Below are 27970 nucleotides of genomic sequence, written 5' to 3'. Positions count from 1 at the left end.
TCAGCCATGGTTCCCTGGAGGTTTCCTCCACAGGGGGTTTTTCCTCTCCTGAGTGCTGTAGGATGACTCTTTGTGAGTCGGGGGTTTGCCAAGTTTAGTCCCATTAATGCTTTTGCAGGGACGCCTAGTTTTTAAGTTTACAAAAATGATTTAATTATTAAAAAAAAAAAGTGTCAAATGAGACTTGGAATTTATAACCCGTCACGGCTTTGTGGTTTAGGAGTCAGGTGGAAGTTGCAGACAAGTTAAGGTGGACTCATTTTAACTAATAGAGGATGTAAAACCTCATGGTGGTGAGCAGGCTCGGCTTTGGTGGCCAGCCTCAAGGACGTTGTAATGGTAACATCAATCAGGGGCGGGCACAGTGGCTAAGCACAGGAGTGATGATAATAGGGTCATTGGTGCCCTGAAAGTTTACTGGCTCTGCTTGAATGGCGAGCCAGTGCGTGCCGCCCCTTTATGGCTGTCTGTCCTGGTGCTGTATGTCAGACAGCTGGGGATATCGCAGTACTTGTGAATCCCAATGTACTAGCACTCCACCCGACTCCTTCTGTGATTATTTAATCCTGTGATTTGAATAAAAGCTGTGGCCATTTTGACAACCAAAATAATGTGTTTTGTGTATTTATTTTAGTACCTAGGTTTACAGTAGTTATGGTGGATTTAAGAAGGAGTGGGGTCCATCCCATATCCAAAAGTCATGTGGCTGACGAAGGGACGCATCATCCACACGAAGCAAGCAGGAGGACGGGGATCGTAAGAAGATGGGAGGTGCCGGACCAAGACCAGCGATGCCAATCACGCCGGAACGCCCCGCAGGTGAGTATAGTATAAGTTTTTCTTCTCTTACAGGTCAAGTTGGGGGCAGATATACAGCGTTCTAGAATTATTATTCTTCACATACGGACACTTCGCTGTACCACTTCTCGCCTTCCTTCTGCCACCCTCACCGACCTTCTTCTGCTACGCTCACCACCCTCCTCGCCGCCCTCCCCTTGTCGGTAGGATGGTCACTTCTGAGCCGTCTCTTTAGGCCGCCCGTCTCATGTCTCGCGCTGCCTATACTATTTACAATAAGCGCTGGAGGCGGAGTCTCAGTTCTGTGCCCCGCCCATGTGAGATGTCTCCTCGCAGAGATCACACCCGGCTGTTATCACTTACCTGATAGTGACACCCAACACAGCAGGATGAGAACGGGGAGAAATTTCTGCCATTCACCCGGAGGACGCCCCGAAGCAGCTCACTACATCCTAAAAAGAGATGGAGTCAGGAGTGTAGAACAAATCCATTGTCCATTATCATCATCACCATCATCATCAGGAGTCTGATCAATAGGACAAAAGAGTCTGAAGAAGCACAGAGGAGTCTGAAAGTGACGGGATAGAGGGGTCTTAAATAGAGGGGACAGATGGGTTTGGATGTGTACAAAAAAGTATTTAGGGTGAAGATATCTTTACTAGAGGTCAGAGGAGTCCAAAGGCAGAAGGGGGACAGAGGAGTCTGGTGAGAGAAGAAGGACAAGTGGAGTCTAGGAGGAGGAGTCTGGAGGGAGGAGGAGGAGTCTGGTGAGAGGAGAAGGACAACAGGAATCTGGAGGGAGGAGAAAGACAAGTGGAGTCTAGGAGGAGGAGTCTGGAGGGAAGAGGAGGAGTCTGGTGAGAGGAGAAGGACAACAGGAATCTGGAGGGAGGAGAAGGACAACTGGAGTCTAGGAGGAGGAGTCTGGAGGGAGGAGGAGGAGTCTGGTGAGAGGAGAAGGACAACAGGAATCTGGAGGGAGGAGAAGGAAAACTGGAGTCTAGGAGGAGGAGTCTGGAGGGAGGAGGAGGAGTCTGGTGAGAGGAGAAGGACAACAGGAATCTGGAGGGAGGAGAAGGACAACTGGAGTCTAGGAGGAGGAGTCTGGAGGGAGGAGGAGGAGTCTGGTCAGAGGAGAAGGACAACAGGAATCTGGAGGGAGGAGAAGGACAACTGGAGTCTAGGAGGAGGAGTCTGGAGGGAGGAGGAGGAGTTTGGTGAGAGGAGAAGGACAAGTGGAGTCCAGGAGGTGGAGTCTGGAGGGACGAGGAGGAGTCTGGTGAGAGAAGGACAAGTGGAGTCCAGGAGGAGGAGTCTGGAGGGAGGAGGAGGAGTCTGGTGAGAGGAGAAGGACAACAGGAATCTGGAGGGAGGAGAAGGACAACTGGAGTCTAGGAGGAGGAGTCTGGAGGGAGGAGGAGGAGTCTGGTGAGAGAAGGACAAGTGGAGTCCAGGAGGAGGAGTCTGGAGGGAGGAGGAGCAGTCTGGTGAGAGGAGAAGGACAACTGGAGTCTAGGAGGAGGAGTCTGGAGGGAGGAGGAGGAGTCTGGTGAGAGGAGAAGGACAACAGGAATCTGGAGGGAGGAGAAGGGCAACTGGAGTCTAGGAGGAGGAGTCAAGTGAGGATGGAGGAGTCTGGAGGGAGGAAGAGGACAACACAGGAGTGTGGGAGGAGGAGGACAGAGGAGTTTGGTGAGAGAAGGATGAGAGGATTCTAGGAGGAGGAGTCTGGAGGGAGGAGGAGGAGTCTGGAGGGAGGAGGAGGATGGAGGAGTCTGGAGGGAGGAAGAGGACAACACAGGAGTGTGGGGGGAGGAGGACAGAGGAGTCTGGTGAGAGAAGAAGGACAAGTGGAGTCTAGGAGGAGGAGTCTGGAGGGAGGAGGACGAGTCTGGTGAGAGGAGAAGGACAACAGGAATCTGGAGGGAGAAGAAGGACAAGTGGAGTCTAGGAGGAGGAGTCTGGAGGGAGGAGGAGGAGTCTGGTGAGAGGCGAAGGACTACAGGAATCTGGAGGGAGGAGAAGGACAAGTGGAGTCCAGGAGGAGGAGTCTGGAGGGAGGAGGAGGAGTCTGGTGAGAGGAGAAGGACAACAGGAATCTGGAGGGAGGAGAAGGACAACTGGAGTCTAGGAGGAGGAGTCTGGAGGGAGGAGGAGGAGTCTGGTGAGAGAAGAAGGACAAGTGGAGTCCAGGAGGAGGAGTCTGGGGGGAGGAGGAGGAGTCTGGTGAGAGGAGAAGGACAACTGGAGTCTAGGAGGAGGAGTCTGGAGGGAGGAGGAGGAGTCTGGTGAGAGGAGAAGGACAACAGGAATCTGGAGGGAGGAGAAGGACAACTGAAGTCTAGGAGGAGGAGTCGAGTGAGGATGGAGGAGTCTGGAGGGAGGAAGAGGACAACACAGGAGTGTGGGGGGAGGAGGACAGAGGAGTTTGGTGAGAGAAGGATGAGAGGATTCTAGGAGGAGGAGTCTGGAGGGAGGAGGAGGAGTCTGGAGGGAGGAGGAGGATGGAGGAGTCTGGAGGGAGGAAGAGGACAACACAGGAGTGTGGGGGGAGGAGGACAGAGGAGTCTGATGAGAGAAGAAGGACAAGTGGAGTCTAGGAGGAGGAGTCTGGAGGGAGGAGGACGAGTCTGGTGAGAGGAGAAGGACAACAGGAATCTGGAGGGAGAAGAAGGACAAGTGGAGTCTAGGAGGAGGAGTCTGGAGGGAGGAGGAGGAGTCTGGTGAGAGGCGAAGGACTACAGGAATCTGGAGGGAGGAGAAGGACAACTGGAGTCTAGGAGGAGGAGTCTGGAGGGAGGAGGAGGAGTCTGGTGAGAGGAGAAGGACTACAGGAATCTGGAGGGAGGAGAAGGACAACTGGAGTCTAGGAGGAGGAGTCTGGAGTGAGTATGGAGGAGTCTGGAGGGAGGAAGAGGACAGCACAGGAGTGTGGGGGAGGAGGACAGAGGAGTTTGGTGAGAGAAGGAGGAGGAGTCTAAGAGAAGGAGTCTGGAGGGAGGAGGAGGATGGAGGAGTCTGGAGGGAGGAACAGGACAACACAGGAGTGTGGGGGGAGGAGGACAGAGGAGTTTGGACAGAACACAGAGACCATGATAGACATGGACAGGGACAGGAGTTTTGGCCATCTTTACTCCTGTGATTGCTGGAGCATGGGTATTGATACCTCCCGACCCTTCCCAGTAATGCTGTGTGACGGCTGTTATATGTTGCAGAGCTCGGGGGAGTCAGGGGCACAGCATATAGTGATGGGGGGCAGAGGGGACATTGGTTAGTGGGGTTCAGTCAAGTGACACTTACCTTTAATGGCCAGCACCCCCTGACAGAAGTCCTTAAAGGTGATTCGTCCCAGGTCATGGGGGTCTAAGTATTGTACAAGTTTTCCCACCTGAGAAGAAAATGTGACACTATAAAGATATGACCAGATGAGCGGTGAGTGGCACTGCGCGGTGTCTGCTTATACAATATGAGGAGTGGGAACTGTGCGGTGTCTATGGATACAATATGAGGAGTGGGTACTGTGTGGTGTCTACAGATACAGTATGAGGAGTGGGTACTGTGCGGTGTCTATGGATACAATATGAGGAGTGGGTACTGTGTGGTGTCTACAGATACAGTATGAGGACTGGGTACTGTGTAGTGTCTACAGATACAGTATGAGGAGTGGGTACTGTGTGGTGTCTGGATACAGTATGAGGAGTGGGTACTGTGTGGTGTCTACAGATACAGTATGAGGAGTGGTTACTGTGTGGTGTCTACGGATACAGTATGAGGAGTGGGTACTGTGCGGTGTCTACGGATACAGTATGAGGAGTGGGTACTGTGCGGTGTCTATGGATACAATATGAGGAGTGGGTACTGTGTGGTGTCTACGGATACAGTATGAGGAGTGGGTACTGTGTGGTGTCTATGGATACAGTATGAGGAGTGGGTACTGTGTGGTGTCTACGGATACAGTATGAGGAGTGGGTACTGTGCAGTGTCTACGGATACAGTATGAGGAGTGGGTACTGTGTGGTGTCTAAGGATATAGTATGAGGAGTGGATACTGTGTGGTGTCTACTGATACCGTCTGAGGAGTGGGTACTGTGCGGTGTCTACGGATACAGTATGAGGAGAGGGTACTGTGTGGTGTCTATGGATACAGTATGAGGAGTGGGTACTGTGTGATGTCTACAGATACAGTATGGGGAGTGGGTACTGTGTGGTGTCTATGGATAGAGTATGAGTGGGTGCTGTGTGGTGTCTACAGATACAGTATGAGGAGTGGGTACTGTGTGGTGTCTACAGATACAGTATGAGGAGTGGGTACTGTGTGGTGTCTATGGATACAGTATGAGAAGTGGGTACTGTGTGGTGTCTACGGATACAGTATGAGGAGTGGGTACTGTGCGGTGTCTACGGATACAGTATGAGGAGTGGGTACTGTGTGGTGTCTATCGATACAGTATTAGGAGTGGGTACTGTGTGGTGTCTACAGATACGGTATGAGGAGTGGGTACTGTGCGGTGTCTACAGATACAGTATGAGGAGTGGTGTTATGTTTGCTAATGACAGGTGTTATGAAGGCAATCCAGAAACACAGTGTGCTTAGCGATCAGAGCGCACACAGTGATCTGACAAATACCCAAGAATACAAGAACGAGCTCTGAGACGTGGAAACTCTGTAGACTGCACACCTGATCCTATCCTAAACACAACTAAAAGCGGCTGTGGATTGCGCCTAACAACTACCTAGGCAACTCGGCACAGCCTAAGAAACTAGCTAGCCTGAAGATAGAAAAATAGGCCTGACTTGCCCCAGAGAAATTCCCCAAAGGAAAAGGCAGCCCCCCACATATAATGACTGTGAGTAAGATGAAAAGACAAAACGTAGGGATGAAATAGATTCAGCAAAGTGGGGCCCGATATTCTAGGACAGAGCGAGGACAGTAAAGCGAACTTTGCAGTCTACAAAAAACCCTAAAGCAAAACCACGCAAAGGGGGCAAAAAAAACCCACCGTGCCGAACTAACGGCACGGCGGTACACCCTTTGCGTCTCAGAGCTTCCAGCAAAACAAAAGACAAGCTGGACAGAAAAAAAGCAACAAAAAAGCAAAAAGCACTTAGCTATACAGAGCAGCAGGTCACAGGAACAATCAGGAGAAGCTCAGATCCAACACTGAAACATTGACAAGGAGCAAGGATAGCAGCATCAGGCGGAGTTAAGTAATGAAGCAGTTAACGAGCTCACCAGAACACCTGAGGGAGGAAGCTCAGAAGCTGCAGTACCACTTGTGACCACAGGAGTGAATTCAGCCACAGAATTCACAACAGTACCCCCCCCTTGAGGAGGGGTCACCGATCCCTCACCAGAGCCCCCAGGCCGACCAGGATGAGCCGCATGAAAGGCACGAACAAGATCGGAAGCATGAACATCAGAGGCAAAAACCCAGGAATTATCTTCCTGAGCATAACCCTTCCATTTAACCAGATACTGGAGTTTCCGACTAGAAACACGAGAATCCAAAATCTTCTCCACAATATACTCCAATTCCCCCTCCACCAAAACCGGGGCAGGAGGCTCAACAGAAGGAACCATAGGTGCCACGTATCTCCGCAACAACGACCTATGGAATACATTATGTATGGAAAAGGAGTCTGGGAGGGTCAAACGAAAAGACACAGGATTGAGAACCTCAGAAATCCTATACGGACCAATAAAACGAGGTTTAAATTTAGGAGAGGAAACCTTCATAGGAATATGACGAGAAGATAACCAAACCAGATCCCCAACACGAAGTCGGGGACCCACACGGCGTCTGCGATTAGCGAAAAGTTGAGCTTTCTCCTGGGACAAGATCAAATTGTCCACTACCTGAGTCCAGATCTGCTGCAACCTATCCACCACAGAATCCACACCAGGACAGTCCGAAGACTCAACCTGTCCTGAAGAGAAACGAGGATGGAACCCAGAATTGCAAAAAAATGGAGAAACCAAGGTAGCCGAGCTGGCCCGATTATTAAGGGCGAACTCAGCCAACGGCAAAAAGGACACCCAATCATCCTGGTCTGCAGAAACAAAACATCTCAGATATGTTTCCAAGGTCTGATTGGTTCGTTCGGTCTGGCCATTAGTCTGAGGATGGAAAGCCGAGGAAAAGGATAGGTCAATGCCCATCCTACCACAAAAGGCTCGCCAGAACCTTGAAACAAACTGGGAACCTCTGTCAGAAACAATATTCTCAGGAATGCCATGCAACCGAACCACATGCTGAAAGAACAAAGGTACCAAATCAGAGGAGGAAGGCAATTTAGCCAAGGGCACCAGATGGACCATTTTAGAAAAGCGATCACAGACCACCCAAATGACTGACATCTTTTGAGAAACGGGAAGGTCAGAAATGAAATCCATCGAAATATGTGTCCAAGGCCTCTTTGGGACCGGCAAGGGCAAAAGCAACCCACTGGCACGAGAACAGCAGGGCTTAGCCCTAGCACAAATCCCACAGGACTGCACAAAAGTACGTACATCCTGTGACAGAGATGGCCACCAGAAGGATCTAGCCACTAACTCTCTGGTACCAAAGATTCCAGGATGACCAGCCAACACCGAACAATGAAGTTCAGAGATAAGTTTATTAGTCCACCTATCAGGGACGAACAGTTTCTCTGCTGGACAACGATCAGGTTTATTCGCCTGAAATTTTTGCAGCACCCGCCGCAAATCAGGGGAGATGGCAGACACAATGACTCCTTCCTTGAGGATACCCGCTGGCTCAGATAAACCCGGAGAGTCGGGCACAAAACTCCTAGACAGAGCATCCGCCTTCACATTTTTAGAGCCCGGAAGGTACGAAATCACAAAGTCGAAGCGGGCAAAAAATAACGACCAACGGGCCTGTCTAGGATTCAAGCGCTTGGCAGACTCAAGATAAGTCAAGTTCTTATGATCAGTCAATACCACCACGCGATGCTTAGCTCCTTCAAGCCAATGACGCCACTCCTCGAATGCCCACTTCATGGCCAGCAACTCTCGATTGCCCACATCATAATTACGCTCAGCGGGCGAAAACTTCCTGGAAAAGAAAGCACATGGTTTCATCACTGAGCAATCAGAACCTCTCTGTGACAAAACCGCCCCTGCTCCAATCTCAGAAGCATCAACCTCGACCTGGAACGGAAGAGAAACATCTGGCTGACACAACACAGGGGCAGAACAAAAACGACGCTTCAACTCCTGAAAAGCTTCCACAGCAGCAGAAGACCAATTAACCAAATCAGCACCCTTCTTGGTCAAATCGGTCAATGGTTTGGCAATGCTAGAAAAATTACAGATGAAGCGACGATAAAAATTAGCAAAGCCCAGGAACTTTTGCAGACTTTTCAGAGATGTCGGCTGAATCCAATCCTGGATGGCTTGGACCTTAACTGGATCCATCTCGATAGTAGAAGGGGTAAAGATGAACCCCAAAAATGAAACTTTCTGCACACCGAAGAGACACTTTGATCCCTTTACAAACAAAGAGTTAGCACGCAGGACCTGAAAAACCATTCTGACCTGCTTCACATGAGACTCCCAATCATCTGAGAAGATCAAAATGTCATCCAAGTAAACAATCAGGAATTTATCCAGATACTCACGGAAGATGTCATGCATAAAAGACTGAAACACAGATGGAGCATTGGCAAGTCCGAACGGCATCACTAGATACTCAAAATGACCCTCGGGCGTATTGAATGCAGGTTTCCATTCATCTCCTTGCCTGATTCTGACCAGATTATACGCACCACGAAGATCTATCTTAGTGAACCAAGTAGCCCCCTTAATCCGAGCAAACAAGTCAGATAACAATGGCAAGGGATACTGAAATTTAACAGTGATCTTATTAAGAAGGCGGTAATCAATACACGGTCTCAGCGAACCATCCTTCTTGGCTACAAAGAAGAACCCTGCTCCCAGTGGTGATGACGATGGGCGAATATGTCCCTTCTCCAGGGATTCCTTCACATAACTGCGCATAGCGGCGTGTTCGGGCACGGATAAATTAAATAATCGACCTTTAGGGAATTTACTACCAGGAATCAAATTGATAGCACAATCACAATCCCTATGCGGAGGTAGAGCATCGGACTTGGGCTCTTCAAATCCATCCTGATAATCAGACAAGAACTCTGGGACCTCAGAAGGGGTGGATGACGAAATCGACAAAAATGGAACATCACCATGTACCCCCTGACAACCCCAGCTGGATACCGACATGGAATTCCAATCCAATACTGGATTATGGGTTTGTAGCCATGGCAACCCCAACACGACCACATCATGCAGATTATGCAACACCAGAAAGCGAATAACTTCCTGATGTGCAGGAGCCATGCACATGGTCAGCTGGGCCCAGTATTGAGGTTTATTCTTGGCCAAAGGTGTAGCATCAATTCCTCTCAAAGGAATAGAACACCGGAAAGGCTCCAAGAAAAACCCACAACGTTTAGCATAATCCAAATCCATCAGATTCAGGGCAGCGCCCGAATCCACAAACGCCATGACAGAAAACGACGACAAAGAGCATATCAAGGTAATGGACAGAAGGAATTTGGACTGTACAGTACCAATGACGGCAGACCTAGCGGACCGCTTAGTGCGCTTAGGACAATCAGAAATAGCATGAGTGGAATCACCACAGTAGAAACACAGACCATTCAGACGTCTGTATTCCTGCCGTTCAACTCTAGTCATAGTCCTATCGCACTGCATAGGCTCAGGTTTAACCTCAGGCAGTACCGCCAAATGGTGCACAGATTTACGCTCGCGCAAGCGTCGACCGATCTGAATGGCCAAAGACAAAGACTCATTCAAACCAGCAGGCATAGGAAATCCCACCATGACATCCTTAAGAGCCTCAGAGAGACCCTTTCTGAACAAAGCTGCCAGCGCAGATTTATTCCACTGAGTGAGTACTGACCATTTCCTAAATTTCTGACAATATACTTCTATATCATCCTGACCCTGGCACAAAGCCAGCAAATTTTTCTCAGCCTGATCCACTGAATTAGGCTCATCGTACAGCAATCCGAGCGCCAGGAAAAGCGCATCGACACTACTCAATGCAGGGTCTCTTGGCGCAAGAGAAAATGCCCAGTCTTGAGGGTCACCGCGCAAAAAAGAAATAATAATCAAAACCTGTTGAATAGGATTACCAGAAGAATGAGGTTTCAAGGCCAGAAATAGCTTACAATTATTTTTGAAACTTAGAAACTTAGTTCTATCTCCAAAAAACAAATCAGGAATAGGAATTCTTGGTTCTAACATAGATTTCTGATCAATAGTATCTTGAATTTTTTGTACATTTATAACGAGATTATCCATTGAAGAGCACAGACCCTGAATATCCATGTCCACACCTGTGTCCAGAATCACCCAAATGTCTAGGGGAAAAAAAAAAAGTGAACACAGAGCAGAAAAAAAAAAAAATGATGTCAGAACTTTTTCTTTCCCTCTATTGAGAATCATTAGTTTGGCTCCTTGTACTGTTATGTTTGCTAATGACAGGTGTTATGAAGGCAATCCAGAAACACAGTGTGCTTAGCGATCAGAGCGCACACAGTGATCTGACAAATACCCAAAAATACAAGAACGAGCTCTGAGACGTGGAAACTCTGTAGACTGCACACCTGATCCTATCCTAAACACAACTAAAAGCGGCTGTGGATTGCGCCTAACAACTACCTAGGCAACTCGGCACAGCCTAAGAAACTAGCTAGCCTGAAGATAGAAAAATAGGCCTGACTTGCCCCAGAGAAATTCCCCAAAGGAAAAGGCAGCCCCCCACATATAATGACTGTGAGTAAGATGAAAAGACAAAACGTAGGGATGAAATAGATTCAGCAAAGTGGGGCCCGATATTCTAGGACAGAGCGAGGACAGTAAAGCGAACTTTGCAGTCTACAAAAAACCCTAAAGCAAAACCACGCAAAGGGGGCAAAAAAACCCCACCGTGCCGAACTAACGGCACGGCGGTACACCCTTTGCGTCTCAGAGCTTCCAGCAAAACAAAAGACAAGCTGGACAGAAAAAAAGCAACAAAAAAGCAAAAAGCACTTAGCTATACAGAGCAGCAGGTCACAGGAACAATCAGGAGAAGCTCAGATCCAACACTGAAACATTGACAAGGAGCAAGGATAGCAGCATCAGGCGGAGTTAAGTAATGAAGCAGTTAACGAGCTCACCAGAACACCTGAGGGAGGAAGCTCAGAAGCTGCAGTACCACTTGTGACCACAGGAGTGAATTCAGCCACAGAATTCACAACAGAGTGGGTACTGTGGTGTCTATGGATACAGTATGAGGAGTGGGTACTGTGTGGTGTCTATGGATACAGTATGAGGAGTGGGTACTGTGTGGTGTCTACGGATACAGTATGAGGAGTGGGTACTGTGTGGTGTCTACAGATACAGTATGAGGAGTGGGTACTGTGTGGTGTCTATGGATACAGTATGAGGAGTGGGTACTGTGTGGTGTCTACGGATACAGTATGAGGAGTGGGTACTGTGTGGTGTCTACAGATACAGTATGAGGAGTGGGTACTGTGGGATGTCTACAGATACAGTATGAGGAGTGGGTACTGTGTGGTGTCTATGGATAGAGTATGAGTGGGTACTGTGTGGTGTCTACAGATACAGTATGAGGAGTGGGTACTGTGTTGTATCTACGGATACAGTATGAGTGGGTACTGTGCAGTGTCTACTGATACTGTATGAGGAGTGGGTACTGTGTGGTGTCTACAGATACAGTGTGAGGAGTGGGTACTGTGTTGTATCTACAGATACAGTATGAGTGGGTACTGTGCAGTGTCTACTGATACAGTATGAGGAGTGGGTACTGTACAGTGTCTACTGATACAGTATGAGGAGTGGGTACTGTGCAGTATCTAATGATACAGTATGAGGAGTGGGTACTGTGCAGTGTCTACTGATACAGTATGAGGAGTGGGTACTGTGCAGTTGTCTACTGATACAGTATGAGGAGTGGTACTGTGTGGTGTCTACTGATACAGTATTAGGAGTGGGTACTGTGCAGTGTCTACTGATACAGTATGAGGAGTGGGTACTGTGCAGTTGTCTACTGATACAGTATGAGGAGTGGTACTGTGCGGTGTCTACTGATAGAGTATGAGGAGTGGGTACTGTGCGGTGTCTACTGATACAGTATTAGGAGTGGGTACTGTGCAGTGTCTACTGATACAGTATGAGGAGTGGGTACTGTGCAGTTGTCTACTGATACAGTATGAGGAGTGGTACTGTGTGGTGTCTACTGATAGAGTATGAGGAGTGGGTACTGTGCGGTGTCTACTGATACAGTATTAGGAGTGGGTACTGTGCAGTGTCTACTGATACAGTATGAGGAGTGGGTACTGTGCAGCTGTCTACTGATACAGTATGAGGAGTGGTACTGTGCGGTGTCTACTGATAGAGTATGAGGAGTGGGTACTGTGCGGTGTCTACTGATAGAGTATGAGGAGTGGGTACTGTGCGGTGTCTACTGATACAGTATTAGGAGTGGGTACTAAGCAGTGTCTACAGATACAATATGAGGAGTGGGTACTGTGCAGTGTCTACAGATACAATATGAGGAGTGGGTACTGTGCAGTGTCTACTGATACAGTATTAGGAGTGGTACTGTGCGGTGTCTACTGATAGAGTATGAGGAGTGGGTACTGTGCAGTGTCTACAGATACAGTATGAGGAGTGGTACTGTGCGGTGTCTACTGATACAGTATGAGGAGTGGGTACTCTGCGGTGTCTACTGATAGAGTATGAGGAGTGGGTACTGTGCGGTGTCTACTGATACAGTATTAGGAGTGGGTACTAAGCAGTGTCTACAGATACAATATGAGGAGTGGGTACTGTGCAGTGTCTACTGATACAGTATGAGGAGTGGGTACTAAGCAGTGTCTACAGATACAATATGAGGAGTGGGTACTGTGTAGTGTCTACTGATACAGTATGAGGAGTGGTACTGTGCGGTGTCTACTGATACAGTATGAGGGGTGGGTACTGTGCGGTGTCTACTGATACAGTATGAGGAGTGGTACTGTGCCGTGAGTCTTGTTGACTTGCAAAACAGAGGAGTAAAAACTATGCAAATTGCATAATAGTAAAACAATGCGAGTTAACCTTATCACATCTTCCTCTTGACCTCTGAATGCTGGCTTGAAGGACAACAGTTGTGAGCTATAATAAGTGGGATATGCCTTTAACAATATATATCCAGATAGCCAATCGATCCAAACAACCAGAGACTCTTCACAAAACCACAGTCAGGAACACTCTACATAACACCAGCCAGATCATGGCTCCATCACGAGGGACACAGATTTGACATTCTACAGGATGCCAGCTTAGGTGACCATGGCACCTGGCTGAAAGACTACAGATCTACTCCATTGAACATCACTGAACCATGGATACGTTTGGGGTTGTCAGGATTTTGACCCATCGGTCACCTGAGCCCCATAGATATGTTTGTGAAAGCCAGGAATAGGACCCACTGGTAACCTGGCTCCATGGAGATGTTCGGAGAAGCCAGGTTGTGACCCTCCGGTCATCTGCCTTGTACCTGAATGGACTGTCAGCTTCCTAAGATTGTTTTTCCCTCCTCTCTGTGGAAGCCCTCCAAAATTGGGGTGCCACTGTTGGGGGTTGTCACGAATCGCTGCTCTGTGGTGTCACTTATTCGTCACGTGCCTGCTCTCACACGTGACTTAGGGTTGTGCCTGCAAAGGGTTAATCTATCTCCCCTCTCTCAGTCCAGCATTCACCCTCTGTCCTATGCTGTAATGGGAGCATAAATCACACACCGCCCCAGGCCACACACCCGCTCATACGCGCTGCCAACACTCACCGAATACACGGGCGATGAGTCCCAGAAATAACTAATCAAAATATGTCTATCACTCATAAGGCTCACACACCTCTAGGCTATGGATTCTTTAGAACATTCAAGGTTCAACTTATTAAAGGTTTATACTTTAATAGAAAAAGGTTCAGTGCTTACAAGAAAAAGGTATAAAAATATGATAATAAAAAGACATACAACTTATGCAAAACAGTATAAAATAAAGAGGAGGAAACTTACAGAAATCATCTAACTTGTAGTCTGCTTTCTGCTCCCTGAGGGGGGGTGAATGTAGTTGTGGAACACATCAGCTTTTCAGGTTGCCCTCATCATGTGAACACCATTCTCTGTCTGCAGCCTAAATTTATAACTTTGGTCTGAGGTCAGGTTTCTAGACCGGCCCCTCAGGCCAATATCATAACTGCTGCCTGTCTGATTGGGCCATGGCCGCGCTACTAATGAATATATATTATTTTCCTCTGGAGACATGTGTGAAATGGTTCCCAGGAATACCTTCCCTCAAGCAGCATTTAGCATCTCCCCTCCAAGACCTCAGAGGTGTCAAGTGACCCTTTGTTCTTGGCTCTAGCTAGACCCCCTGGTGAGATATGGAGACAGAATTCCTACTCTTCCCAAGGAAGTACATATTAACACCTAGGTGCCACTGGCCTTCAGGACTGATGCTACATTATCACTAGACAGATGTCAGAGGTCACTACACACATATAGATAAATATAATATATATACACATATTCCACCACAGGGGTAGTCGGCCTGGGAGATCTGAAGTCACAGCTGCTCTTATCCTGGCGAGTCAGCGGATTGGTGAGACTCTGTAATGTCCACCATCTTGGGTATTTTTCTGAGACTGTTCTATGTGTTATCTGCCTGTTTTGTAGTTCAATAAAGCATTGCCACACTGTTATACCCTCACCCTGTGTTGTCTGAGTAGTATTACACCCATGGTACAAGGAAAGTAGGCGTTCGGTGGGATGAGCCCTACCCCATGCGGTTTTGGCTAGCAGATTAGAGCACCCACTGACCCCTGTGTCTCAGCAGCTACCCTTCCTCTTCAATTAGCTTTATTTCCTAGTTAGGGATATAGTTTCTCTCAAGTTATGAATATAATTTCTCTCAACTTATGCATATCCTTCCTTCATAGTTGGGGTTATCCATCCTCGATACTGAGGGTTATCCTTCCTATTGTTAGTGTTATCCTTCCTCCATGGTATTATCCTTCCTCTCTTGGTATGGTTATCCTTCCTTCACAGTTAGGGTTATCCTTCCTTGATACGTAGGGTTATCCTTCCTCCATAGTGCTATCCTTCCTCCACAGTTAGGGTTATCCTTCCTCCACAGTTAGGGTTATCCTTCCTCGATAGTTAGGGTTGTCCATCCTCTATTGTTATCCTCCCTCCACAGTTGGGATTATCCTTCCTCCACGGTGTTATCCTTCTTCTCTTGGTATGGTTATCCTTCCTTCACAGTTAGGGTTATCCTTCCTTGATACGTAGGGTTATCCTTTCTCCATAGTGTTATCCTTCCTCCACAGTTAGGGTTATCCTTCCTCGATAGTTAGGGTTGTCCATCCTCTATTGTTATCCTCCCTCCACAGTTGGGATTATCCTTCCTCCACATTGTTATCCTTCCTCTCTTGGTATGGTTATCCTTCCTTCACAGTTAGGGTTATCCTTCCTTGATACGTAGGGTTATCCTTCCTCCATAGTGTTATCCTTCCTCCACACTTAGGGTTATCCTTCCTCCACAGTTGGGATTATCCTTCCTCGATAGTTAGGGTTGTCCATCCTCTATTGTTATCCTCCCTCCACAGTTGTGATTATCCTTCCTCCATGGTGTTATCCTTCCTCTCTTGGTATGGTTATCCTTCCTTCACAGTTAGGGTTATCCTTCCTTGATAGTTAGGCTTATCCATCCTCTAATGTTATCCTCCCTCCACAGTTGGGTGTTATCCTTCCTCCATAGTTAGGGTTGTCCATCCTCTCAATTTAGGGTTATACTTCCTTGATACATAGGGTTATCCTTTCTCATCAGTTATTGCAGTAGGGAAAAATTAAAATCCATAAATACATCTCTGGAGAAATATGAAATATGGGATTAATTATAACTGCAGAAGTGAGAGGGAGCTGGCACTTCAACCTCCTCCTGATGGTGAAGTCAGGCTTGGCTGCAGGTAGCCACAAGGTACCACTCCTAGACAGTCCCTTGTACTTCAGCTGCTAACTCCCGGGGCCAGGTATGCGGACATGGAAAGGATAGAACTCCATTTAGACTAATAAGCTCTGGTTCCTCTGTAGAACGGTTACGGACACGGTCTCTGGCTTCGCACTAGGGTCAGGGACTTTAGGTTCAGGACTGGCCCTATTAGGCTCAGGGACCTTAGGTTCAGGACTGGCCACATTAGGTCCAGGGGACCTCACAACTCGTTAGGAGATAACCTCACTCAGTACTGATTCGCTGTGTTGCTCAGCACCTCCCTATTGGGGAAGGTGCCTTTTAAACAAGATGCCACCCAGCTATAGGCTGGAAGCCATCTTGCAGGTGCAGTCTAATGTTAAATGCCTCCCAGCCAAGGAGCATATGAGCTCAGCAAGGTCATAGCCCTGACCTAATAAAAAGCATAATTTGGGTCTTTTTATTTAGTCAATCCTAGAAGGTACATCTTGCTGTAGTTCTGTCTGTTTCCCTAAGGAGCACCTTCCACCGCTAAGCTCTGAACACAGTAGTTTGACAATAAATGGCTTCACCCAACCACTGACCACGAGTGGAGAAAAAGGTTTGGTGTTATCATTCATATTCTCTGAAAAAAGGCCATGAAAACAAAAATTCTGCCGGGGTATGTAAACTTTTGAGCACAACTGTATACATACAGTTGAAATCAAAAGTTTCCATCCACTATATATAAAGACACATCTGCAGGTTTTTCTCAATATCTGACATGAAGTTGGAATAAAACTTTCCCGTTATACAGTAGGTCAATTAGGATTACCATGATTATTAATATTTGCCAAAGGCCAGAATAATGAGAGAGAATTTCTTAAGGTGTTTTTATTACTTACTGCAAAGTCAAAAGTTTCCATGCACTAAGATTACTATGCCTTTAAACAATTCAGGACTGCCCATATGATGATATCATGTGTTTAGAAGCTTCTTGTCACGTACCCGCTCTCTTCACACGACTTGTGGTTGCACCTGCAAGGGTTAATCTATCTCCCCACTCTCTGTTATGATCCGGTGACCTTGGAGCTGCATGAGAACTTTCACTGGAGAAAGTGGCCACTGTACCGACCGCAATCTTGAACTTAACACCGCAACTAGAAGTAGCCGTGGAGTGTACCTAACAACCTAGACACCTCGTCACAGCCGGAGGACTAAATATCCCTAAAGATGGAAATAGGAAAACTATCTTGCCTCAGAGAAAATCCCCAAAGGATAGACAGCCCCCCACAAATATTGGCGGTGAGTCGGAGAGGAAAAAACATACACAGGCAGAAAAACAGGATTAGCACAGGAGGCCACTCTAGCTAGATAGGACAGGATAGGACAGAGTTCTGTGCGGTCAGTATTAAAACCCTTCAAAAAATCCACAGCAGAATATACAAAAAACTTCCTACATCTAACTAAAAGATGAAACAAAAACAACAAAAAAAATGGAGTTCTATACGAAAGTTATAAGTATAAATATAGTTTATTAAAGTTACATAGAAAAATATATCATTAAATTAACAAACAGAAGCAAGGAGACCCTAGTGCAAAAACATCCTGATCCCAGGCACAAGAATAGTACAATCACCATGGTATTGGTAACGAAACACCTATATTGGTATATGAGAAGATATGGTGTTTTGCCGTATATAGTTGGCTAACAATAACATATAGTGTGAAACACCATATCACAAAAAGCAGCAATTGTTTCCATGTGGACAAGTGTCACCCATATATAGAGGAAACAAAAACCATTAAGATACATATAGGAGGCAAACTATCTTACCCATGGTGTAGGTGACCAGCGCCTGGGACCCTGGAACGACCCCCCTAACGCGCGTTTCGCGTAGCTTTCTCAAAGATGGAATAGAGGAGTTTCCCAAAGTGAGCGTTTTTATAGTGGCACCTATTTTCCAGCGTCTCTAAAGTGCGCAGGCGCACCACAGTCCCTACCGGAAGTGATTCTCGATCACCCAGCATTCACCAGGGGCGCACGTCAAGGGGAAATCCCCAGTTGACGTCACAGACATGCGCACCTGGAAACCTGAAGCCGGGGATGCGAGGACTCCCAGGCAGGTGTGGAGCGCGTGCGCATGAGAACAATCCGGCGTACCGCATATAGTATGCCCCGCAAGAGCGATCGCCCTGCCTATTTCAAAATCTAGAGCCACAGATGTGAAGGACACAGACTGGTTCTGAGGCGCATGCGCAAAAAGGACATTAAATCTGCAGCGCCATACTACAACCAGGGGGCATAAGGAATGAGAAAACAAACAAAAACAAACTGGTAAGCGGATCATTAACCCCATGGTGCACAGCATAGTGCAAAAATGTGAATCATACCCAATGACTCCATAAATATATATATACAGACTACGTGCCCAAAAATGTATAATACATACATAAATTATAATTAAAAATGAAAAATGTATATGAATATCGTGATTACTGTAAATAATGCGTACAGTGTGTGACAACATTGAATTTTTTAACAAAGTACATACATATATACAAAATTAACTCAATAAAATGAAAAAAAGGGAGAAAACTCCATCAGAAGCTTCTTCAATATTGTGATGTATGATCTTCAATTAAGAGCCGCCAATACAGTTTGATGATGTTATTATCCTCATTTTCCATTATTTTATACCACTAAAGGTGACCACAACGCACAGAATTTGGGAAAACAATTCTAGGGATGTAAAGAATAAAGAAATATAAATAAACAGAAAAAAAACATACAAATACTAGAAAATTTATTAAAAAGCATAAAAACAAACAAGAATTGTTTATCCCACTCTGCTCACAACGAGAGAACGTGGGGAACAGGACCCTCATAGGAAAGGGGCAAAACTAATTTTCTCGTTTAATCCCACAGGGGACATGGAATCCAATTTCACGATCCATTTACATTCTACCTGTGCTAACAAGCGTTTGATGTTTCCACCTCTATTACCACCATGTACCTGATCAATCCCAATGATCCGTAGACCCATGGGATCACATCCATGAAAAGCATGGAAATGTTTAGGGATGGTCTTTAGGGTACTCATGTCCTCAGCTTTACGTGCATTTTTAATGTCCCTTACGTGCTCTCTCACACGAACACGAAGCTGACGAGACGTGAGCCCAACATATATTTTGGAGCAAGGACATGTGGCCAGAGATATGACAAAAGTACTAGCACAGCTAATATAATGTCGAATCTGGATTTTTTTCCTTGCACATGACGACGCAAAATGAGTGCCCCTTATCAAGTTCTTTTCCCTGCAGGCCAAGCAATCGCCGCAAGGATAGCATCCCCAAGTTGGACCTCTATTAGTTGGATTAAGGGGATTCATGGTTTTTGCCACATAGTGACTTTTTACAAGTAAGTCTCTCAGACGTTTACCCCGTTTTGATGTAAAACATGGTTTTTGAGGGATGCTTAATGCCAAAACAGAATCAGTGAGAAGTACTGGCCAGTGTGTATTAATTATCTCCTGCATACGTTTCCAGTAGCAGTTGTACGTGGAGATAAATCTGATGTTATTGTCAGATGTACTCTTCTTCTCCTTTTTATACAACAACTGGTATCTCTCTGTTTTTTTGGCTCTACTATTTCCTTGTTTAATACAGCGATTGCTATAGCCGCGGGCCTTGAATCTATCTTTTAGATCTTCGGATTGAGCCTCGAACTTCTGCTCTGTAGAGCAGATCCGCTTCATCCTGAGGAATTGGCCAACTGGGATGGCTTTAATGGTGTGTGTGGTATGAGAAGAGGATGCATGCAACAGGGAACTGACCGAAGTGGCCTTCCTAAATACATCCGTATGCAGCATCCCTGCCTCATCCACCTCTATACAGATGTCCAGAAAATCAATTTTCTGTTTGTGTGCCTTGTATGTTAACTCAATATTGTATGGGTTGCAGTTGAGCTGCCCCACAAATTCGACGATACTGCTCTCACTACCTTGCCAGATAAAAAAGATGTCATCAATATACCTATGCCAACACTGTACCCGATCCACAGCAGAGGCCCCATCCTGATGGAATATGGACCTCTCCCATAGACCGAGAAACAGGTTGGCATAGGCTGGGGCACACGCTGCCCCCATGGCAGTACCACGTTTTTGCAGGTAATACCTGTCTTTGAAAGTAAAAAGATTGTGGGTCAGAACAAACTGCAACAAACCAACAACAAAATCACATATCTGGCCATCCCAGTTGCCATTCCCCAGGAAGAAGCGGACCGCCCCAATTCCGTCGTCATGTGCAATACATATACGTATATAATGACTCGACATCTGCTGTTACTAGCCACATGTCCTGCTCCAAAACCATCCCTTCTAATTTGGTCAACATGTCAGTGGTATCTCGAACATATGAAGGTAGTGTCTCCACCATAGACTTTAGATAAAAATCAATATACTTGCAAATGGGATCACACAGGCCATCAATCCCAGAGACTATCGGTCTCCCGGGAGGATTTGTCAAATCTTTGTGTACTTTTGGTAATAAGTACAGGGTAGGAATTTTTGGAAACTCAACTGTCAGTCCGTCAAAGATCTTTTTATTGATGATTCCCTGATCTAATGCCTCCCGTAAGATATTATCCAATTCCAATTTGTATGTATCCACAGGACAGTGAGACAGTCGGATATATGTGTCTTTACAATTCAACTGCCTCAGTGCCTTCTTCTCATATTTGACAGTGGGCCAAATGACAACATTCCCTCCCTTGTCCGCCGCCTTGATGACTATGTCATCTAAATTACTGAGTTCCTGCAGCGCTCGTCGCTGAGATTTCGTCACATTGTCTTTTGTTTTTTTTTTAAATTCGTTTATTAACCATAACGTTAAAAGAACAACAACATAATACACAAATTTATACTCCTTAGTATTACATACAATATTAAGTACGTACAATGTATACATAACTGAGTATCATAGTGTGTGTCCAACATATCTGTTACTCCACTGAAACCGTACATATCTGACGTGGAGTCATGAAAAATTTACAGTTATTAAATCTTAACTATAACTGTATCTTACTAACTACTTTCTGCCGCTTAACAATAAACCTACGTCCCTTTCTGCATGATACCTAGAAAGAATTGACACTTTGCACTAGTATAAATAACCATGAGTTATAAAGTGAGGTGAGAGGAGTTCCAGCCGCTCCAAATCTTCTCAAATTTACCCGGGCATCCTCTATTTTGATACAGTGTGCGTTCGTATGGGATAATCGAATTTACTAATTCAACCCAGGCTCTGAGTGAGGGACACGAACCCCCCATCCACCGCATTGCCACCACCTTCCTTGCCATGAAAAGTGACTCTCGTAAGAAAATTGCAACGTGATGACCCCAAGTCTCCTCGTCCCACACCCCAAACAAACAATTTAGTGGCTCAAGAGGAACAGGGGCCAATACTATAGAGGAGAGTAATGAGGTCACCTCCTTCCAGTATTGAAGAATGACCGGGCAGCTCCACATCATGTGAACAAAGTCCGCATCTGACAGGTGACAGCGCAGACATTCCGCAGAGTGAAGTCGACCCATTTTAAAAAGCCGCACGGGAGTTAGATATGATTGGTATATTATGAATAATTGTGTCATTCTGTTATTAACCGATGGGGATACCTTCATCGGGGACTCTAAAATTTCCTCCCATTCTTCTTCCTGTGTGTCAGGGATGAGTCTCTCCCATTTCTCCTTGATGAGTCTTATAACTGATTCCGCACCTACTGATAGCATGTAAGTATACAAAGAGGAAATGAGGCCCTGGGGTCCCTGGGATTTGAGGATTCCTATTAGAGGTAGAGACGAGATTGTGCGGCCCGTAACCACCCCCCTCATATATGACTGGAAAGCTGATCTTAATTGTAAAAAACGAAAAAATTGGGATCTCGGAATATCATGTTTAGTCTGCAGCTGTTCAAAGGACACAAAGGTCCCCTGGTCATGTAGATCCCCCACCGAGGTAACACCATGCATCACCCAGAAGGCGGTGGACGGGTGATTCAACAGCGTTGGAAAATAGCTATTTCCCCAAAGGGGCATTTCAGCTATAATATCTGTATATCCAACAATTTTTTTAATTTGTCTCCAAATTAATCTTGCCAGTCGAAGCATGGGCAGCGGATGAGGGGTGATCATTCTCTCCGACTCTAGAAAACCCAATGGGCACTCCACTCGAGCAGAATGAAGCAAATGATGTTCAGAGTTAGGGAGATAACCACCAGGCATCCACGTGACCAATGCCTTAGCCTGCCCCGCCAGATAATATAGAAAGAAGTCCGGTAACGCCGCTCCACCCCCCTGCTTAGGTCTCTGTAAAACAGAAAGTTTAAGTTTGGGCCTAGATTTTCCCCATATAAAGGAAGTTATTAGGGAGTTTAAATTAGTAAAGAGGAACTTAGGTACTGGTACTGCGCTATGTTGCAAACAATAATTGAATTTAGGGAGCAGAACCATTTTGATTAGGTTGATACGGCCCGCAACAGACAGTGGGAGTTTGCTCCATGATGCAAATTTGGATTTGACTAGTTCTAGTAAAGGATAAATATTAAGTTGTAAATCGGAATTGCTACTTTGGGACATATAAATACCCAGGTACTTAAAATTTGATACGACCGGTAGTGAAGACAGAGTTTCAAGATTTAACATGGGAGTATGAGAGAGAGGTAGTAGAGCAGATTTATCCCAGTTTATATACAGGCCAGAGTATTTACTAAAGATGTCTATGATAGCAATTACTTTGGGCAGTGTTTCCTTTGCCTTATCCATGAATATTACCATATCATCGGCATATAGGCCGATGGTATCCACTCGACCCGCTATATCTATGCCTCTAATATCCGGGGAGGATCTCATACGTATTGCCAATGCCTCTATTGCGAGAGCAAAGAGAGCTGGTGAGAGGGGGCATCCTTGACGAGTTCCCCTAAACAATGAGAGGGGCTTAGAGATGGAGTTATTTATGATTATGCGCGCCTTAGGTTTCATATATAATGCCCTGATCCACCCTAGAAATTTGTCTCCAAAGCCATATCTCTGTAGGCATACTGATAGGAAGGGCCATTCAAGAGAATCGAAGGCCTTGGCCGCATCCAAGGATGCTATTGCCCAATTGTTATCTGACATCAAAGAACTATATTGGATTATGGATTGAACTCGCCTAATGTTAATAGAAGTATTTTTGCCAGGCATAAAGCCAGTTTGATCTGGATGGATAAGGTCCAATATGATGGAATTCAGTCTAATGGCCAAAATTTTAGTGAAAATTTTATAATCTACATTAACTAACGATATGGGTCGATAGGAGCCACAATCTAGAAGGTCCTTCCCCTCTTTTTTAAGTATAACAATATTTGCCTCATAAAAGGTATCAGGCATGCATCCTCCCTCCCATATGCCCCGAAACACCTTCAGTAGGAGTGGTGCTAGTATACCCCGGTATCTCTTATATAACTCAACAGGAAACCCGTCCGGCCCAGGAGCCTTCCCAGAGGACATGTCCATTATGGCATATTCTACCTCTTCCAAAGTGAATGCAGCATCCATAAATTCTCGCTGAGTGGGATTCAGTGTGGGGAATATTATATCTGATAAATAATCTAGACATTGTGAAACGCCGAGGTTACTTTTGGAACTATATAATGATTCATAGTAGTCATAAAAACATTGAAGTATTTCTTCGGTCGTGGACACTAATGAGCCGTCTGGCGCACGAATCTGTAGTACTGTATTAGATGTATTATGTTGACGTACCAGATAGGCTAGGAATTTACCGGTTTGATTTCCCAATTCAAAGTATGACTGACGCGTGAAGAACAGCTTACGTTTAGATTTGGTGTCCATGTGTTGAGTGTATAATCTCTGTGAGGTCAACCATTCAATTCTATTGCCATTAGTTTGGCTAGCTATATATGCGGCCTCCGCATCTTTCAGTCTCTGTTCCACCCCGTCGTCCTCCCTCAAGGTCACCCTTTTTATGTATGTAATTGTGGAGGACAGGCATCCCCTCAAGTATGCTTTGAGGGTGTCCCAGAATAAATTGGTGTTCTGGGGCTCTGGGTGAGACAATATGAAACAATTTAACTGATCCTCTGTTCTGTCGTTATTATCCATTAGTTTAAGCCAAAAGGGGTTCAGCTTCCAGACCATGCCACTCCTTGATTGTCCAAATTTGAGTTTAAGTATAATCGGACTATGGTCCGATATCCCCCTATTACCGTGTTCCACGTTATCCACCCATGTTACCAGCCCACTAGAACCAAATATGTAATCTATGCGGGATAGGGATTGTCTAGTAGATGAGTGACAGGTGTATCCCCGCACTCCAGGGTGACGTATCCGCCACAGGTCAAGCCATCCACTACTCTCTATAAATGATGCCAATTGGGTCGGGGCCGAAGAGGGGGGCTCCCCAGATCCCCCGTCATCTAGTCTCAATTTATCAAGGCTATTATCCATAACTAAGTTAAAGTCTCCCATACAAATGACTTGTGCGTCCGGATAATTTAGAGCAAAGCTCATTGCCATCCGGAGAACTGACATACTAGCAGGGGGAGGGTTATAGACACATAAAATCACATATTCGCTAGAATTGATTAATGCATGCACAAATACAAATCGGCCATCAGGGTCTCTTCGAGCCTCCTTAGCTTCCCACCTAACATCTCTATGTATTAACAATGAAACTCCTCTCGAGTAGCTGGTGTGGAAAGCATGTATGTACCATTGTACCCACGGCTTCTGTATATATCGAGCCGTATCTCTGGTCAGATGAGTCTCCACAAGGGCTATTATGTGAGGGTGGTAGTGCATGATTTGCGAGAAAACCTTAATTTTCTTTCGGGGGGATTTGATGCCTCGTATATTCCATGTCATGCACACTATTTCAGACCCCATGTCTATTCATCCAAATATGATACATGCTATTATTCAGGCAAAGATCAAAGGTGGTATATAGGAAGCAATAGCATTGTCGACGGCAGTTTCTACTTAAATAACAGAGAAAACCAGTAAAAAAAGAAAAATTGAACAAAAACCAAACAGTATAGGAGCAACGTCTTGTGCTCCCATTGTTAAAGAAATAAGGGGATACCCCTGCTGGATTCAGCGTCCGGTATAGTTGGTAGTCTGGACTTCTCCAGAGAGAGCTCCTTATTTAGTAATCCAAAGAGTTCTACTTGACTAAACATATTTAGGATTCCTTTACTCAAGACTCCCCATGAGATCGTAGCCATTCGGTCACCTCCGCCGGATCCGTGAAAAACACCGAAGAACCCTTGTAGACAACACGGAGCCGGGCCGGGAAGACCATTGAATAGATGATATTTTTGTCTCTGAGTTGCTTCTTGATCTCCATAAATCTGGCCCTTTGTTTTTGAAGTTCCACGGAGAAATCTGGGAAGATCGAGATTACAGCATTATCGAATTTAATAGGGCTTTTTTGCCGTGCCAACCGTAAAATAGTATCTCTATCCTTGCAATTGAGGATCCGTGCCAGAAAAGGTCTAGGAGGGGTCCCGGGAGGAAGAGATTTTGTGGGTACTCGATGGGCTCTTTCCACAGCAAATGTTGATGAGAATTCATCTCCCAGAGAAGATTTGAGCCACCCCTCCAGGAATGCCTCAGGTTGTTGACCCTCTGAACGCTCCGGCAGACCAATGATACGGATATTATTCCGGCGCAGTCTGTTCTCTAGGTCATCTGCCTTTTGTTTCCAGGCATTTATAGAGCCGGCTACTTTTGTCAACTTGGCCTCCATGGGTGTGATGGTATCTTCCACATGTGATACCCTCTCCTCTACTTCTGTAATGCGTCCCTTCATAGTCTGCATATCTTGACGGAGACGTCCCACCTCGGTGTGTACATCCTCTATCTTCTCAGTGAGAGATGTTCTGGTTAGGGAAATAGCTTGCATTAACTGGTCCGACGCTTGTTTAAGCGTCAGTTCCTCCTGTTCACTTCCCTCAGTACCATCAGAGGGACGATTTTTGCGTTGCATTTGAGAGGGGTTATTTCTCAGGTTACGTGTGTTGTCAGAGGGATCAATTCTGGCAAATTCCTTCAGTTTGTCAGCTGCCCCTGAGCCCTTAGTGCGCTGCATGATTAGCAAGGTCAGAGTCACAGTATATATATGTAAGCCCAGCAAAGTTATCACAGGATGATGATTGCAGCAAACTGAAGTTTAAGTTATAAGTGGGCAATCTCAAAGTTCCACTGGGATGCCACGCACCAGGGAAGGTTCACTGTGCCTGCAGTGTCAGCAGCCAAAAGAGGGATCCAAAGCCCTCAGGAGTAATGGCACCGAGAAGTGGAGTGTCTTATATATGAGGAGCGCAGGGCCCAATCTTCCAGGGCACACACCGCGCGTCCTCCCAATGTGTCCAGGATATGTGCTCGCACCCCCACTCCTACAGTGCTGCAGAGATATTAAGATGGCGCCGCGTCTTCAACTGCCGAAGCGCGCGCTCTGAGGGTGACAGCCGCCCCACACAGGCACCACCTCCGTCCCAGTCTCTCACTCACCCGGTGCACCGCTAGCTCTCAGCGCTCACCGCTGGTGCCGGTAATCGCCTGGTGATCAGAGCGCGGCCCGGTCCTGATTCAGAGCGGCACCGCGCTTCTCCTCACAAAGCACGCTCTGCCCAAGATGGCCGCTTCCCAGCCGCGGGTCCCGAGATCTTTAGTTCCCGCAGCTCCCCGGCCAAATCAATCTCTCGGCAGGGTCCCGGAGAGTCGCCTGGAGTCAAGGGGGTTCGGCGGTGGTGAATATATCACCGTATGCAGGGGTCTTGGTGCAGGATATTTAGAAGGATTGGGGAGCTCTCTCGCAGTGCGTCCTCTCTCCTTCACTACATAGCCACGCCCCCCCCACATTGTCTTTTGTAACGAACTCTGGGATTTTTTTTTTTTAAATCCTTCAGAACCAGTCTAGTAAAGATCTCCACCTGAGGGCATAAGGACAAGGGAGGGAATGTCGTCGATTTAGGCAGAATAGATTTTGGAAACATACCTCCGGAATCAGGTTCTTGCTCTTTTAACAAATCCTCCAGGATGGCCAATGTCTCTCTGTCAATTCTGGATGTCAGCCCATGTTCCTCATTTTCCCTTTTATTATGTAGTCTTTTCAAAATTAACTTGCGGGAAAAGAGGTAAACATCTTTCATGGCTGAAAAATAATTAAATGGGTTAACAGGCACAAATGTGAGACCAAAAGATAGCACTTCCAATTGTGCTTCAGTTAGTCTATGGTGGGACAAATTAATTACCTCCAATGTTCCAGATTTATTTTTCTTATCCTCCGATTGTTGTAATGTTGTAACTTGGGGATGCTATCCTTGCGGCGATTGCTTGGCCTGCAGGGAAAAGAACTTGATAAGGGGCACTCATTTTGCGTCGTCATGTGCAAGGAAAAAATTCCAGATTCGACATTATATTAGCTGTGCTATTACTTTTGTCATATATCTGGCCACATGTCCTTGCTCCAAAATATATGTTGGGCTCACGTCTCGTCAGCTTCGTGTTTGTGTGAGAGAGCACGTAAGGGACATTAAAAATACACGTAAAGCTGAGGACGTGAGTACCCTAAAGACCATCCCTAAACATTTCCATGCTTTTCATGGATGTGATCCCATGGGTCTACGGATCATTGGGATTGATCAGGTACATGGTGGTAATAGAGGTGGAAACATCAAACGCTTGTTAGCACAGGTAGAATGTAAATGGATCGTGAAATTGGATTCCATGTCCCCTGTGGGATTAAACGAGAAAATTAGTTTTGCCCCTTTCCTATGAGGGTCCTGTTCCCCACGTTCTCTCGTTGTGTGCAGAGTGGGATAAACAATTCTTGTTTGTTTTTATGCTTTTTAATAAATTTTCTAGTATTTGTATGTTTTTTTTTCTGTTTATTTATATTTCTTTATTCTTTACATCCCTAGAATTGTTTTCCCAAATTCTGTGCGTTGTGGTCACCTTTAGTGGTATAAAATAATGGAAAATGAGGATAATAACATCATCAAACTGTATTGTCGGCTCTTAATTGAAGATCATACATCACAATATTGAAGAAGCTTCT

General features: G+C 46.0%; 1 protein-coding gene across 3 annotated transcripts in view; it reads right to left on the bottom strand.

Moving 5' to 3' along the window:
* The window catches only part of RAB11FIP4 (RAB11 family interacting protein 4), a 126894-nt gene that overhangs the window by 80883 nt on the left and 18041 nt on the right, over nucleotides 1–27970 (bottom strand). Inside the window, exons 2-5 of one of the 3 annotated variants that reach the window (XM_069748718.1) lie at nucleotides 27165–27251; nucleotides 26909–27064; nucleotides 4099–4186; nucleotides 1162–1250 (exon numbers count right to left, since the gene is read on the bottom strand). Coding sequence is in view for 1 of the 3 variants with exons in the window: in XM_069748716.1 (XP_069604817.1) it covers nucleotides 1162–1250; nucleotides 4099–4186 (177 nt within the window). In the remaining 2 variants the exon portion in view is untranslated. The remainder of the gene's footprint in view (nucleotides 1–1161; nucleotides 1251–4098; nucleotides 4187–26908; nucleotides 27065–27164; nucleotides 27252–27970) is intronic. The other 2 variants (XM_069748719.1, XM_069748716.1) reach the window with 2 other exon arrangements.

This window comes from Ranitomeya imitator, chromosome 2 (assembly GCF_032444005.1).
Source record: "Ranitomeya imitator isolate aRanImi1 chromosome 2, aRanImi1.pri, whole genome shotgun sequence".
NCBI classification, from domain to species: domain Eukaryota; kingdom Metazoa; phylum Chordata; class Amphibia; order Anura; family Dendrobatidae; genus Ranitomeya; species Ranitomeya imitator.
This window is presented reverse-complemented; position numbering and strand designations above follow the sequence as displayed.